Source organism: Artemia sp. Qi Xiang Cuo, chromosome 2 (assembly GCF_049724085.1).
Source record: "Artemia sp. Qi Xiang Cuo chromosome 2, ASM4972408v1, whole genome shotgun sequence".
Taxonomy (NCBI): Eukaryota; Metazoa; Arthropoda; class Branchiopoda; order Anostraca; family Artemiidae; genus Artemia; species Artemia sp. Qi Xiang Cuo.
In genome coordinates this window covers 49,404,226-49,419,964 of record NC_142795.1, presented here as the reverse complement: position 1 = coordinate 49,419,964, position 15,739 = coordinate 49,404,226, and the positions used below count along the sequence as shown (strand labels likewise).

General features: G+C 35.3%; 2 protein-coding genes across 2 annotated transcripts in view; both read right to left on the bottom strand.

The window, feature by feature from the left end:
• Positions 1-3,798, bottom strand: part of ZnT63C (solute carrier family 30 member 1) — a 179,567-nt gene extending 175,769 nt beyond the window's left edge. Inside the window, exon 1 of the mRNA XM_089108153.1 lies at positions 3,753-3,798. The gene's annotated coding sequence lies outside the window, so the exon portion shown is untranslated. The remainder of the gene's footprint in view (positions 1-3,752) is intronic.
• Positions 3,799-10,631: 6,833 nt separating this feature from the next.
• Positions 10,632-15,739, bottom strand: part of LOC148955321 (8-oxo-dGDP phosphatase NUDT18) — a 210,832-nt gene continuing 205,724 nt past the window's right edge. The window contains 1 exon segment of the mRNA XM_089101510.1: positions 10,632-12,113. Coding sequence (XP_088957636.1) covers positions 11,874-12,113 — 240 coding nt within the window. The 3' untranslated portion in view covers positions 10,632-11,873.

The following is a 15,739-nucleotide window of genomic DNA, read 5'->3' as shown; positions in this document are numbered from 1 at the left end:
GTTGGTTGGCAAATGGGAGCCTAGTTGCTCTTCTCTGGACTTTTTCAAGCAACTCTGCATTGCATTTAAAGTGGGGGTTTGCAACTGCCATCCCAAACTCAAGATGAGGGCGGACAAGGGCTGTGTAAAGCTTCTTAATGACCCTGGGGTGGCGACTAGTCACTGATCGCTTGATTAGGCCTAGGATCTTGTTTGCCTTTGCGGCTTGAGTTCGGCAGTGACTATGGAACTTCAGCTTATTATCTATGATTACCCCGAGATCACGTTCTTCCTCTGCGCTTTGGATGGGTGTTATAGCACCAGTAGAGTCCAACATATGGTAGCTATGGCAAGGGTTGTTCAGTCCAAGATGTAAAACTTTACATTTGCTTGGGTTAAACTCTAGTGTCCAAGTTGAGGCCCATTGGCAGAGGTTTGTTAAGTCTTGTTGCAGGGCATTGCAGTCTTCGTCAGAAGCGGCAGGTCCAAAGAGTTTGGAATCGTCTGCATATAGTTCCAGCAGATTCTGGACAACCTCAGGAGCATCGTTAATGTAGAGGTTGAATAAAGTCGGGCCCAACTTAGTTCCCTGTGGCACACCACTTCTGACATTTACTGGTGCCGAGTACACGAGGTTTCCGTTGTGGTCGTAGACTGCAGCAATCTGGATTCTATCAGACAGATGATGACCAACTGTGTCATCAAAATATTTAGAGTCTTTGTTTTATATTTTCGTTTCACTGTCTAATAAAAGGACCTATCCCTATTTGGAATTCTTATTGTTTTTGTAGATGGAAACTATACACAATGTACCAGCCTACCTTTCAGCACTCTTTTCAAATATACTAACTGTTGCCATCACAAATTCCATTTTGAGCCCTTAAAGGGCCACCTTGTTCCTCTTTCTTTTTAATAGAACTAAGATACATCATTTGATTCAAATACCAATGCCAAGTTAATATTTTACATTTAAGTATTTATGATAAGTTAATTTAGAAAAGAAAAAGTTGTTCTTATGGCAGTAAAGACTGAAGTTGAAACTTAACCAACAAAATTATTGCTTCAGAGATTATATGAGATACATCTATATCTAAAGACAAAATTAGTTCAACAAACTGACTTGTTATGTTTTCCAAAATCTGTAGAATTTCAAAAAATTTATGGAAACATAAAACTGACCCCCAAAAGCAGGATATTTTCTTGGGAGTAAAGATTAGCATAAGTAGCATGCCAAAATAAAAGACTAATTTACAAGGCTCTCAATAGTCTTTTACCAACCATGATCTCAATAGCTTTTACTACACAACTGTAATTTTCTAAAAAAAGAAAAACAAAGCAAAATTACTTTTCAGTAAAGCACTAGTTTCTAAGGTCCTATAGATATTGGAAAATATTACAACTAAGTTTATTCAAGGTAATTTTGAAGATATATCTTATAGAACTTGCAAAGTAATAATTTTTGCTTGTTTTAAGTTTCAACCTTATTCTTTACATCCACTAGAAAAACTTAGCCTAGTTTAAAAAACTAGAATAAACAGAATAAACCTTATATACAGAATAAACCTTATAAAGGAAAAGAAAAAGGGGTAAAATTCTTGACAAGCTATCCTATATTTTGCTGTTTTGGAAAGAGGCTAGGGTAAGAAAATGAAACTTTTGGTAATGGATCTACAGACTAAATTAAGTCCTTGGAAAATATTTTGAAGTACCTACTTCCACTTCTTCTCTCTTCAGAGGGTAGCCTACTGACCTTTGATAATCTTGGTTTTATAAAAGTGAAACCCTTCAAAATAGATGTCCTGATAAAATGAAGTACAATAAAAGTATTTTCAGCTTCACATTTTTACTCAATCCTAATTGATGAGGTTTCAAAGATCTGCAACAATATTTTTAAAATTTAGAAAAAAAACCACTGATATGGCTTAAAATTATACTCAAATAACAAGAATTGTATTTTCAAAACCAAAAAAAGAAAAAGAAACTAAAAATTAAGGTATAATGCTGTTTTAACAAAATTCCATCAAGTAGACACATTTTCTAAGACATGGAAACTAGAAGAAAGTTAACATAGTAGATTGGCAGTACCTTCAGAGTATGTTTTTGGCCCTGGATTCCTTGCCAAAATTTTTCTTTTCCTAACCTAACCATTTTCCAAGATAGCAAAAAGCAGCTTGTCTAAAATTTTACCAAAAAAATTTAATAAATAATGAGATGCATGCTACCATACAAAGAAATAATTTTCTTGTTTTTCAAGACAGGTAGCTCAAAACCTCCAGTTGAGAGTTTTAGACTAACTAGGCCTATGACAAATCAATTGGGCATCTTAGATATCTTTGTATTCTGAAGATCTCTGGATAGAAATTGATTTCCTATGGACCAGAATGCAAATAGGGTGGAATAGGCAAGGCCCTCAATTTAAAGTAAGACTGGCTGTATTGTAGGTCAATTTTCCAATTAACTCACAAATGGGATAGCTAAGAAATTGACATAGCCTACCTTTAGAATTAAAAATTCATCCAGAAACCAAATATAATATTCATTTGCATTAAAATGAACTTTATCACTTATGAGTGGAAAGATACACCATGGAAGTTTGACTGGGAAGCACCAGAATCTTCCACCAGAACTTAACCAACTACAACAGTCATCATAAGGAGTGATTCAACAGGATCGAAAGTCCTTATTTCACTCCAAGCTGTGATTTAAGGTAATTTAAGGTAATCACCAATCCATAATGTGACATTATATCCAAAACTTGGCATATTCTACAAGGTTCCAAAGATTAAAAATATCAACTCTCATATACCAGTGTAGGTGTGGAGATGTATAATGGCATATAAATCAATCTGTAACCAAGCTATAATCCTGAACATATTCCAGATGGACAATTTTTCAAGAAACTTTACTGAAACTTCACCCTGAAACTTTACTGAGAATGTGCTAATATTAGACTGTGAAGCAAATTTTTATAGCCATGACTGGCCTATGAAATACCCTTAGCCAGAATAAAGTCATGTCTCCTAGCATGGGTGCCCATAAGCTGAATTCTGGGGGGGGTGGCAAACCTGGTCTAATTGGCACTTTTAATGCTGTAAAATAGAAGTCTCAGAACAAAAATATAAAACTAAGGCAACATCATTCAGGTGGGGGGCAGGTGCCCCCTGCCCCCTCTTATGGGCATGCATGTCTCCTAGTACTGACACCTTTAGTCATTTGTGTGGCAGGTAATGGTATACAATTTGGGAAGCACCCAATGATTTGTCTACATCATCATTGACTTGCATCTACAGGATTCATCCTTACTGCTGGCAAGTGCAATTTAAGGTAAAGTAATATACCCTGAGTTGTAGCCTATAAATGCACTGAATTGTAGGTCACTCTTTTTAAACTTTTAAAACCCTTATTTGAAATATCTAAAACAGTTCCTAGCCACTCTTTTAACAAACCAGTTTTAAAAGCCCTATTCTAAACAGATAATGTTATCTGTGACAAGGGTTTAGCCAAAAAATAAACATCAGCAAGCCAGTTTATTATCATTGTTTGAATGTCTGGTGGTGAAAGGCAGAAGTAAAAAGAAGAAGCTTCGGTGCAAGAAACTGACAATAATGTAATACAAAAATGCTTTAGGCTACAAAGAAATGAATTAGGCCTAAATTAATCTGCAAGCTTTAAAAGAAGTAGAAAAGAAGAAGACATTTTGCAACCTGTTTGAAACGTAATTATAGAGGAATGCCTGATCTATTTTTTTAATTTAGTAGCAATGTGGAAATTACCCCTAGAAAAAAAAATATTTCTAAATATTTTCCAATACAATAGTCCAAATATTTTCTATTCTGTTTAGATATTTGTGTCTAGAGACATCTATTACAAAGGCAAACACTTAGAAAACAGACCATTCAAGAATAAAAATCAAAAATTTACAGACTAAAAACAGTGAATAGAAGTTGTCGCATAAGTTTAAGAGAACCGGAATTTCACACACAAATTTGACTTTGTTGATTTAGGACGAATATTTGATTATTCTAATGTAAACTTAGCAAAAACATTTAGACTGAATAGAGCAATACCTTGCTCTTCTAATATCCAAATTTTGGCATGCAAGATTAGTAAGAAAGAAAGTAAAAAAAGCAAATCGCTATACCCAATATACAGGTTCTTAGGTCCAAGCTAGTCCATTTCAGAGGAAAAAGATAAATATCCCCTTTCACTAACACCCTTGGGTATACCTTACCTATTTCAAACTATCGAACATTAACAACTTGTTCGTGGATTTATACCCTTCTGGCCAAGTCACTGCTTGAGACCGAGTCACAATAGCCAAACTCTCAAGTCAAAAATCCCTGTACAATTCCAATTCAAATAAGTGCAACATTCCCACCTCTTCTTCGTGATTGGTCATAAGTCAGTGATTTTCTATTTTGCAAAGCAGATTGTTTTTGTTCTTAGGGAATGTCCTTCACTCCCCATACTTCTGTGCAGGTAGTCATATGAATGTAATTTATTTTACAATCAAAATATTTCCCTTCAAAAGAGGAGAGCTGTTACCCCCTCACCACTTCCAAAACATGGCTTGGCTAAGAACTAGTAGCAGTAATGGCAGTAGTAGTAGTAGTCATAGTAGCAGGACCGTATACAGGAATTCGGTTGGAAAGGGGGAGGGCTAGAATGCAAAAAACAAAAATCAAATGTCAATATAAATAAGACTAGATGATCATTACCTAATCCAAAATCGGGGGAGGGGGGTTAAGCAGCGGTTAATATTCCAAGGAGGGAATTTTTCGTGAGGAAGGATTTTCAAGGAGAGGGAGGCGGATTTCCCGGCATGATTTGAAAAAAAACGATCAAAAATTGAATTAATAAACAAGTTCTTCAACTAAAAGTAGGTAACAACATTGAAAATTGAAACATATATTATTCCTTATACGATGGGGGAAGCCCCTTCCTCAACCGCATCACTTTTCCGCTAAAGTTTGACTTTTTGGCCCAGTCCTTCAAGAACGACTCTTAAGAAACAAGGGCCGTTTAAATGGAATAATGAGCGTTTTTAAAGCAATTAAAAACTCAGTGTAAGAGCAAGGGTTAAGGAAGGGGCAGTCCCTCTCTTTTGCGGGATAATTTATCTTCGGTTTAACGTTGATCCTTACTTTCAGTCAAAAAATAATTTTTTAATACCAAATCAAGAAACATTTGAAAAGGATTAACTTTCAATATTTTTTTTTTTGGATTTTTATCATCAATCTTCTTGCTTCGACTTGTTTCTTCTTTGTACCATAGTAAATTAAAAAAAAAAGAAAAAAGTTTTTTCAACTGAGAGTAAGGAGCGACATTAAAACTTAAAACGAACAGAAATTATTCCATATATGAAGGGAGCTACCACCTCCTTAATAGCTTGCTCTTCGCACTTTAGTCTTTTATTTCTCTAAAAAATCTTCTTATTCTAATTAAACGACCATTGTGTATCAGCAGTCATTCCGAAAGAATTGGGACAGAAATCCAAACTTTAGCGAAGAAAGGGCGAGGCATTGAGGTGGGAGCAGCTACCCTCAAATACGGAATAATTTCTGTTCGTTTTAAGTTTTAAAGTTGCACCTCTTGACAAAACGTTTTTTTTTATTTCGGATCGTTTTTCAAATAATGCCGGAAAATTTACCTCCACCTCCAAGGAAAATCTCCTCGTTAAAATTTCGTCATGGAAACGTTCCTACCGCATAAAGTCCCTTGCCGGGTAATTCCATATTCGCTAAAAATTATCCCTGGAAAATTTTCAGCTGGCAATTCCGCCTAAAAAATTCTTCTTAGCCTACTTTGATTTGAAAACAGGCTTGTTTTTTTTATTTCTGATCGTTTTTTAAATCATGCCAGTAATCCCTCCTCCCTGGAAAATCTTTCCCGGAAAATCCCTCGGATAATTCCAACCCCTCTGAAAATTTCCTCTACACAATTATCCGAGGAACATATGTACATGTAAAACCAAAGAAAAAGCAAGATGAATAAAAATAATTTCTTAAAAATTTTTTGGCAAATTTCCCCCATGTAAAATATTTTCCGGAAAGTTCAACCCCCAGAAACTTCCCTTCCCAAGTAAAACTCCCCTCGTGGAAAATACCCCCCCCTCTCATGAAAAATGTCGGTATACTTCTCAATAACAAATTTTATAGGTAAACAATCGGCAAATTTCATAGCTTACACCCCTTTACCTAAGGAATGTGGAGGGTAGTGTAATCCCCAGAGGCATAGTCACTAGACTTTTCAATTATGTTGAACAAAATAGCTATTTAAAAATTTTGATTGGATTACCCTGGGAGAAGAGGGGGGATGGGAGGGGGACTATTTGTCCTCCAATAGTTTTGATCAACTAAAAAGGGCACTAGTACTTTTAATTTTCGTTCAAATGAGCCCTCTCCCTATCTACTACCATTGGTTAAATACGAGTAGGAAAAAATCAAAAAAATAAACATGCATCCGTGGTCTTTCTTTCTTCTGGCAAAAAATACTAAGGTCAAGATTTTTGCAGATGGGAGCTTGGAACGTTTATAATACGGTTCTTTGATACACTGAATCTGACGATGTGACTTTCAAATTTTCTCAGGCTCGTAGCTATCGATAGGCAACATTAAACTTAATGAATTCTATATTTTTTGGAATAAGCATAAATAATCAAATCCTTTGGTTGCATCTTTTGTTATAAAACTTTCGTTTTTTAGAGTTTTGGTTACTATTGGGCCTAGTTACTCCTTACTTACTGTTCGTTACCACGAACTGTTTGGCATTGAATGGAAGAATGACTAAAAAAAATAACCACTGCAAAATTCTTTTCTGTTCCCAAAGCATTGCGAGACGTTGAAGGTGAAACAGATCAGATTTGTTCATTTTCATGCAATCACCCTTGGGTTCACATTTAAAAGCCTAGCCACAATGAGAAACAAGATATTTATTTGACGGATAAACAAACAATATTGCATTAAAGTCGATTGGCTTTTAAAGTAATAAATTTTATATTTGCTTCGCACTGTAATGGGGAAAATCAGAGAATCTTTTCTAGGGGAAGGGGTTATGGACACCGGAAAGACACAGCCACTTTACTCCGGCTTTGACCACGAAAAAAATTGTTAACACCATAGATAATCAAAAAAGAAATTTTAGAATTTTTGCAAAGGAGGAGGAGGGCTTGCTGATTGTATACAAATCTGTCAAGCCAAAAAAAAATCAAAAAAATCAATAATTACTTGAATAATCATTTTACAAACAGCAAATTACTCATTTCTTCAATGTTTGTCGATAAAAATTCACCATGAATAATCAAATATATCAGCTTCAGCCCTTTAGCCCCTCCCCTGGCTACGGCCCTGATTAGTAGTATGCACACGGTGTCTTTTGGCTACTTGAAAATCCGCCTCAACATAACCCTGAAATTTTCAACTTAATGCTCAAAGCTGTTCCTGAGATATTGCTGGTACACCGTATTGAATATCTACATACTCATGGCGTATTTTGATTTCGTTCAGCACCTCCTAAACATTCCCTGAAAGTCTCACCTTAATACCCTAACTTCAGTAGTCGAGATATCCATGAAATGAAGCCAGAAGGCTCGAACCCTTTGAAAGACCAAATATTATACCATTTTCGATCTATACAATTGAAAATTCCCCTCTACATCCAGTTCTATTATATATAATATTAATATATAGCAAAATTTAGCAGAAATATATAATATTTCTACTAAAAATATTATTAAAAATTATTGCTAAAAACTACGACTGATCAGATATTTTGACTGAAAAGTCAGATTATGCCTAAAACATAAGTTGACACCCAACATTTTAGTTTTGAAGCAGAAAAACTTAAAAGACATTACACACATCCCTAAAATTAGCGCATAATAAAACTAAGGTAACTAAAAAGGAATAGATATTAATTTTTAAAAGTTTAATATGAAAAATTTCATTAAAAAAGAGTTCTTTTAAAGCCTGAAACAAATACACATAAAATCATATAGTAAGTGAAACTTACTCCAACGAATGAAATCGTAAACCCTCTGTAACAGACGGTAAAATAACCTGTACATTATGTTGATATTGGCATAAGGGGAGAAGGAGAGCTATACTGACGTGGTAGGGGGTGGGGGTTGAGTCTTCACCATGATGTATAGCTTATTTCAACGTGCGTTATAAGGGTATATTTCAGATCAGACGACCGACGTCTATAATTTTTAATGTAGGGCCATGCTTAGGTCTCTAGGGTACCAAAGAAACCTAGGACACAGGGTCTTGCGATATTTTTCAAAAATTATGGGGGCAAAATAGAGCGTATTTTAATTGAACACATTTTTTACTTTTAGCAATTTATTTAAAATAACTGTTGTCATTTTATATATAAATATACAACATGAGATCATGTAGCCTTTTGTGTACAGCACTCGATCTTCTCTTACAAATTGTGATTTCGATACTTTAAAAAATATCTTAGTATTGAGAAAGACCATTCAGCATCACACTAGAGTTTATGTTTGCAGCCTAATAACTTAATAGCTTAGGAACCTAAGCTAATAAATATAGTTTTATTAGTTATAATTTAATAGCTAAAAACCAGGAGCCTATACAGTCAGTCAGATTTTATGGCTTTTAGTATTTCACAAGCCCTCCCCCTCCCCGCTCTTTTCATTTTGTAGAAACAGACATAAAAGAAATGATGATAAAAATTGACAATAAAAATCTAGACACATGCAACACAAGATAAGAGACGAGAAAGGCAATAGACGTAAAACGTGAAAGATAAAAAGATCTCTTTATGTGCCTAGAAAATCTCCCTAAATTAACAAAGATACTTCATTATGCACGCATCATCAACGCCGACAGAGTGATTTTCACGCTTTCATTACTGAAGCCAGCTGGATCAGGAATTCGGTTTTTGTACTTTACAGAAAGTTACATGACCAATAATTACACTTTCGAAAAAACTTATATAGCTTGAAAAGGACACCCAAGTCCTCTAGTTAACAACTATCTTGACCATCTTGGTTTGATTAGTTGAATTCATTTTCAGTTGGTACTTCCGTCAAGTGCTTTCTAGCGAACCAGAAGTGGCTTAATAATAAAACTTACTGTTTAGATGACTGCATTTTCTGTCAAAAATAAATCAAAGGTTTTCTTAGAACTACTAGTAGCTTGATGCTAAGCTAGGCATATGTTTATGATAAAAGTAAACGCCACATCAAATGTCTTCAGTGAAATACGGAACAACCTTAAAAAAATTATACTTGCTTAGACTTATTGCAATAAAAGTGTCCTTTCTATTATAAAGATACCATTCCCCGTATCTGGAAGAAAAATAAAAAAAAATCACCAAGTTATTTCAACTGAAAGTAAGAAGCAACATCAAAACTTAAAACTGACAGAAATTATTCCGTATATTCGAGGAGTTTCCCCCGCTTCAGTGCCTCACTCTTTACGCTAATTTTTTTTTAGTACTGTTAAAAAGCTTCTTATTTTAATTAAACAGCCCTTGTGTTTTAGGAGTCGTTTTTGAAGAATTGGGACAAAAAGTCAAACCTAAATGTAAAGAGCGAGTTATTGAGGATGGGGCAACCACTCTCATATACAGAATAATTTCTGTCGATTTTAAGTTTTGATTTTGTTCCAGACTTTCAGTTGAAAAAAACTTGTTGCTTTTAAAATTTAATTTCTGGTCACTTTTCAAATATTACCGAAATATCCGGCTTCTCCTCCACAGACCCCCCCCCCCCCCAAAAAAAAATCCCCCTCAGTTGAAAGTTGCTCCTTGGAGAATCTATCCCAGGGAAAATCCTCCGTGGAGAATTTCTCCCACGGAAAAATCCTCCAGATAATCCAAACCCTGCTGAAAATGTCCCTGGAACTGAAAAATTTCCCATGAAAAATTTCTTCCACGGAATTTTTTTATCGCAGACCCCCCCCCCCCCCCTCAGAAAATTCTCCAGACAATTCCAACCCTGCTGAAAATTTTCCCGGAACCTCTCCTCATGTAAAATTGAGTCGGCGAAGAGAAAGTAAGACAAATAAAAATAATTTAATATCGGAATTCTGGCAAACTCCCCCAGTACAGAATTTCCCCTGAGAAGTTCACCGATGGAAAACAAATAAAAAATACTATGGGTAAACAATGAGCATATTTCGTAGCTTACAGCCCTTTTTCCCAACAGCTGTGCGTGGTCATGCTATCTAAAAGGCATAGCTATTGAACCTTTCAACTATGCTGAACAAAATTATTATCTCAAAATTTAGATATAACGACTTTGGTAGAAAGGGGCGTGGGAGGGGGGCTAGTTGCCCTCCAACGATTTTAAACAGCTCAGTAGACTTGATGTATCTTTTGATGTCAAAATTCCGTTTTTTTTACAGTTTCGGTTACTATTGAGCCGAGTCACTCCTTACTTACAGTTCGTTACAACGAACTGTTTCATTTAAGCTCTTCGCCGTCACTGAATGATTATATATTACGGCTACCAACAACAAATCCTAGCTTTGAAATGACAAAAAGACAAAAGTTTCATATTTTAATGGTTAAAAGGAAAGAAAACAAAGTCTCAAAATATGTTAACAACTACCCGTATACAAATACATATATGCCTAAACTGTTGCCTTCACCGGTTAGAAACAAACAGTCACAACAAGATAAAAAAAAAAAAAAAAAAAAAAAAAAAAAAATAGAACTACACCGTAAAAAATCTGGTACATTCAGAGAAATAACATTATAAGTAAGCCAACACTCACAAAATAACAAACAATATCGAAAGTATTCTGACCGAAAGAAAACTAAACAAAAGAAAAACAACTACCCAAAGAATTTAATTGAGCAAAACACGCTTCTTTACTATTCGAGGCATCAGACAAAAAAAAAGAAAAAAAAAAAAAAGAAAGAAAGAAAGAACACACACATCGTTTGAGGCTTTCCTTGTAAAAAGCTTATGCATGAACCTTTTTTTCCTTTTTTTTTCTTTTAGTAGACTATTAATGAATATTAACAGCTGTTCTATAAGTAAAAACCTCAAGTGGAACGCTCAAGCGATCAAATTTTTGTGTAAAAAAGCGAATTTCAAACGAGCTGATTCAAATTAAGTTCATCCTAACCTAGATAGTACAATCAATAACAAGAAGCTCAAGATAATACCAAAAAAGAAAAAAAAAATATGCATAAATAAGCATAAGTTGAATAAGATGATCATTATTGTGATGTAGTATTTATTGAGGGATGAAATTTATTTTAAACATGCCAATTAACACGAAATTCAAACTATGTAAGTCGTTATCTGTTGAATCGTACATGGTCAAAGCAAAAAAGGGGAAAATCAACAAAACGTTTTATCAATGCTTAAGATATTCCCGATAACTTTTTATTCTGGGAATATTAGAATAACTTAGGATATATTTCACTGGATAAGGATTTTACTTAAACTCAAGGCCCAGGAGAACGGGTACATAAACAAAAAGTCAAAAAGGTGGAAGATATAAAACAATTTAGCAATTCACAAGATAATAACTACATGGTCTTATTTGTTCGAGTGTTAGAAGATAAGTTTATTTTTGGATCTTAGAATCTGGAATTTCTAGAAACCTTTTTGAAAATTTCTGAATTTCTAACAGATAAAGAAACTGATTGTTGAAAAGAAAAATAAGATCAACAAAAATATAAATGAGAAAGAAAGAAAGCAAGAGAGTGAGAGTGAGTAATGAAAATACATCAGCAACTAAATTTAACTTTTTATTTACTTAATATATTTTTGATCAGCATATTTTACCCTTTTGCAAATTAACCTAATATTCAGCAGGAAATATATTTTAAAATACGCTTAGACATTGCACCAAAGCTGTTGCCAAAGTAAATGATCAACTAGAAAAAACACAAACATTAAGAAAAAATTATCGCAAAACATTTAGTGGTACAGTCATATCTTTGCCCATACGCTTGAGGTAATTATCACCAACTGTTTGACTTAACTCTATCCAGGTATATTTATCAATAAGGCAGACATTTTCTAAAGGGACTCGAATAGAAACCAAAACGCTGATACAAAGACCATCACAATCAACACCAGGTTTGTAAGCCACTGACAATACTCCATGAGGCCGGTGCGGCGGAATTTCAGCCCCAAATAATTCCTAAAATAATATGAGGTCATAAGTTCAAAGAATATTCAAACATAATTACACTGTGTAAAGTGAAACATACCTGTAAAAGAACAAACATAATTCAGATCATCCAGAAGAGCATTTTTTTGGGGTATTCAAAATATATATACATAGAAATATATCTGTAAAAGAAAAAACACAATTCATAATTCGGAAGAGCATTTTTTGGCTATTCAAAAAAAAAAGAAAAAAAGAAAAGAAAAACAACGCAATATCAACTACCTTTTTAATTTATCAATAGGCTATATAGTATTTACATCGATTTTTTCGGATCAATTAGAATGAGCTCAAGAAGAAAAAAACAAAACCCTAGGTAAATGATCAAATACGACACATAGACACACACAAACAAATACTCACATACATATTATTATACCACTACTATTATTAGAAACTCAATGTAGCACAAAGCAGCCTGAGGCCAATACAGCTAAGCACCCTTTTCTTCCTTCCAGATCTATTCAGAGTATTTGGCTTTACACGGTTGGCCGACAAGGACAGTCTTTGGCAATCTAAGTATGTAATCCTTCATCCACAGAACATGTACTAGCCATTCCATCCTTTCTCTCACTATAGCCCTAGAAAGCGGAATTGAACCACATTTTTCAGACAACTTACTGTCTGAGATACAGTCATTCAGTTGGGTACCCAAACAATCCGTAGGCAATTTCTCTGGAAAATATCTAGCAAACTCCCCTCCGTGTCTCAGAGCGCCCACGCTTCTGATCCATACTTGATCACTGTCATCAGTGAAGCTTCCAATATTCTAGTCTCTGTTCGCCAACTTATTTTCCTATTCTTCCTAACCTTTTTCAACATCGAAAAAAAAACCCCTGGTTCTTGGCTACCCTCCTTTAAACATCTTTACTGCACCCACCGTCTTTAATAGTAATACTACCTAGGTAAGTGAATCTGTCCACTCGTTTGATCTTCTCGTTACCCAACATCACCTTCACTTATCCCTAGTCTTCTTAACATTAATTTTTAACCTATTCTTGCACCCTGAACTCGCAAAACCTCTAACAATTCATTCATTTTGCTAACATTTTCCTCTAAAATGCTAGAATCATCAGCATAATCTAAGTCTAGGACATTTTTATTTCCGCATTTGATTCCATGTTCTCCCATTGCCTTTGCTGTGCTCCTTCTGATAAAGTCCAACAAAATGATCCATATAAATGGAGAAAGAACGCAGCCCTGCTTAACTCCTGATTTAATACGACACCGGCTATTAATCTCCTTTCTTTACCCCCAGCAATTTTATTCTCGTACATAGCACTAATCACTTAAAGGTATGTGTCTGGTATACCATACATGGATAAGACCTTCGCTAAAGCTCTTCTATCAGATGAATCAAACATTGGCTCTTAATCTATAAAACATAGGACTAAAGGGGTTTGATGACTCAGGCACTTCTAAATTAATAATCGAAGAGTCAAAGTTTGGTCGACGCCTCCTCTACTCTTCCTAAAACCACAATGTTCTTCTTTTAAAACATTATCTACAACATTTCTATGACTTAAAAGTATCATCATACTAAGTAATTTGCTTCCTAAAGAAATTAAGCCAATGCCTCAATAATTAGCACACTCACCCTTATCACTTTTATTATGGTGGGGTTTGTGATGGTTTATCATTTTTCTTTTCTTTTTGTTATTTTCACGTCGTGATATTTATTTTCTCAGATTGTAGTTCGTAAGTGTTTGGCTAATTATCTGTTTTGGTGGAGAGCCGAGATACTAGCTAGTTTCGTTTTGTATGAACGTTTTTGTACGAAATTAATTTAAAAAAACCTTTCTGTGGTTACGCATGTGGATAGATAACGGCCGACCAAGGCATGGTATAGTGAACTCCATTCGATTATAAACTAAGCGAAAAACCCTCGCTACACACCGTGCTCTAATTATTGAACGTGATAGTGAATCTGTAAAGCAAGACCCCAATCGCATGTGGAAATTCCTAAAAAAGAAGAAACGTAAAGAATCAGCTGAAGTTCTGCCCAGTGAGAGTGAGTGGGTTAAATATTTTACGCACGAGTTTTCATCACCTAATGCTGATCTAGAAAATAAATTGTCTATTGAGCTCGATGCGAGTCTTGCGGAATGTGAACGGGAAGTTGGTTTTCTTGTGTCTAGTTCGTCAGTCAGTGAGGCACTCTCGAAACTGAAGAAGTTGTCGAGGGGGGTGGATAACCTGTGCGGATTGCATCTACAAGTGGGAAGTTAGAACCTTGTCGAGCACCTTTGTTTCCTGTACCAAATGATTTTTAATGCTGGGATTGTTCCAGACCTATTCTGCACGGGTGTAATTACTCCTGTACTAAAAAAGGGAAAAGAAGGGGGGGCAGTGTTCTTCTTACCGCCCGATAACGGTTGCACCTGTACTGTGTTGTTGTAAATAGGTCTAGTGCTACTTGTAACACGCCGGATAACACATTTGGTTTCAAAAGGCACATGAGTAGAGAACACACGCATTATATGATTGTTAATTTGTTGATTGACGCCGATGATTCAAACGAGACCTGTATCTTGCGGTCACGATGTCAACCGCGCGCTCGACTCCGGTGTGCACCCTCATATATTGTTGTCTGCTCAGAAGCGTGGCGTGGATACTGAGGAATATGTATAGTAATAATGTATAGTAAATGTATAGTAAAACTCTTCTGCACGCACTGAGGAATATGTATAGTAAATTAAAAGCGCGTGTAAATGTACCGTGTGTTAATGCTTTAGCCCTATCTTCTAGTCTTATACTCGTAGAGAAGGGAATACGCCAAGGGGCACTTACTTCGCCACCGCTATTCAATAATAGTATTATTTCATCACAAGAACCGGTTCAGTCTAAATGTATTTTTAGAGGTCTCAATGTTTCGCTGATCGATTATGCCGCCGACATTTTGAACGCGAGTAGAACACTTGTAGGCATCGAAGAGACTTCCCGTGTTTTGAGTAAGGAGTACGGTAACATATGTTTTTTCTTTCAATCCCCTGAAGAGTAAAGTTCTCGTATATAATAGCCGCGTTAAAGGTAGTGTACCAGTTGATGTTATTTCCGGAGCTTATATCATTAAGTCTTCGTCTAAGATTATGTACCTCGGCCTTCCAATATGTAGCGATCTTAAAAACAAATAACTCGCGATTGCCTTGTTTCGTCGTTCGCTGTAAAGACACGCAGAGCTTATGGAATTCACGTTTAAATGAAGTGCCACTTTAACCGTTTTCTACTCGCAAGGGTTTATAACGCTTTTCTTTTGCCACATGTGCTAGCCCTATCTCCGCTTTGGAAAATATTTACTTCGTCTAATCGCCGCAGTATTCGGTCTACTTTCTACAGATATGGCAAGTATCTGCTTCGTCTTTCAATTTGGATGTGGAATTCGAAAATATCTCTGAAGTATGGTATAGCCGACCCACTTATAGCTGTACTGAATCTCCGTGCTCGATTTGCGAAGGCATTTGAGCCAAGCTACTCTTAGTTATACGTCGTAATAACTTAATTTTGTAAAAAAAAATTTTGTCGTAGTAATGTTCTCAATCTTGTTTTTCTGTAGTTGAGTTTTCTTTGGATATTTTGTTGTTATTTCTTGTTATTTTTCT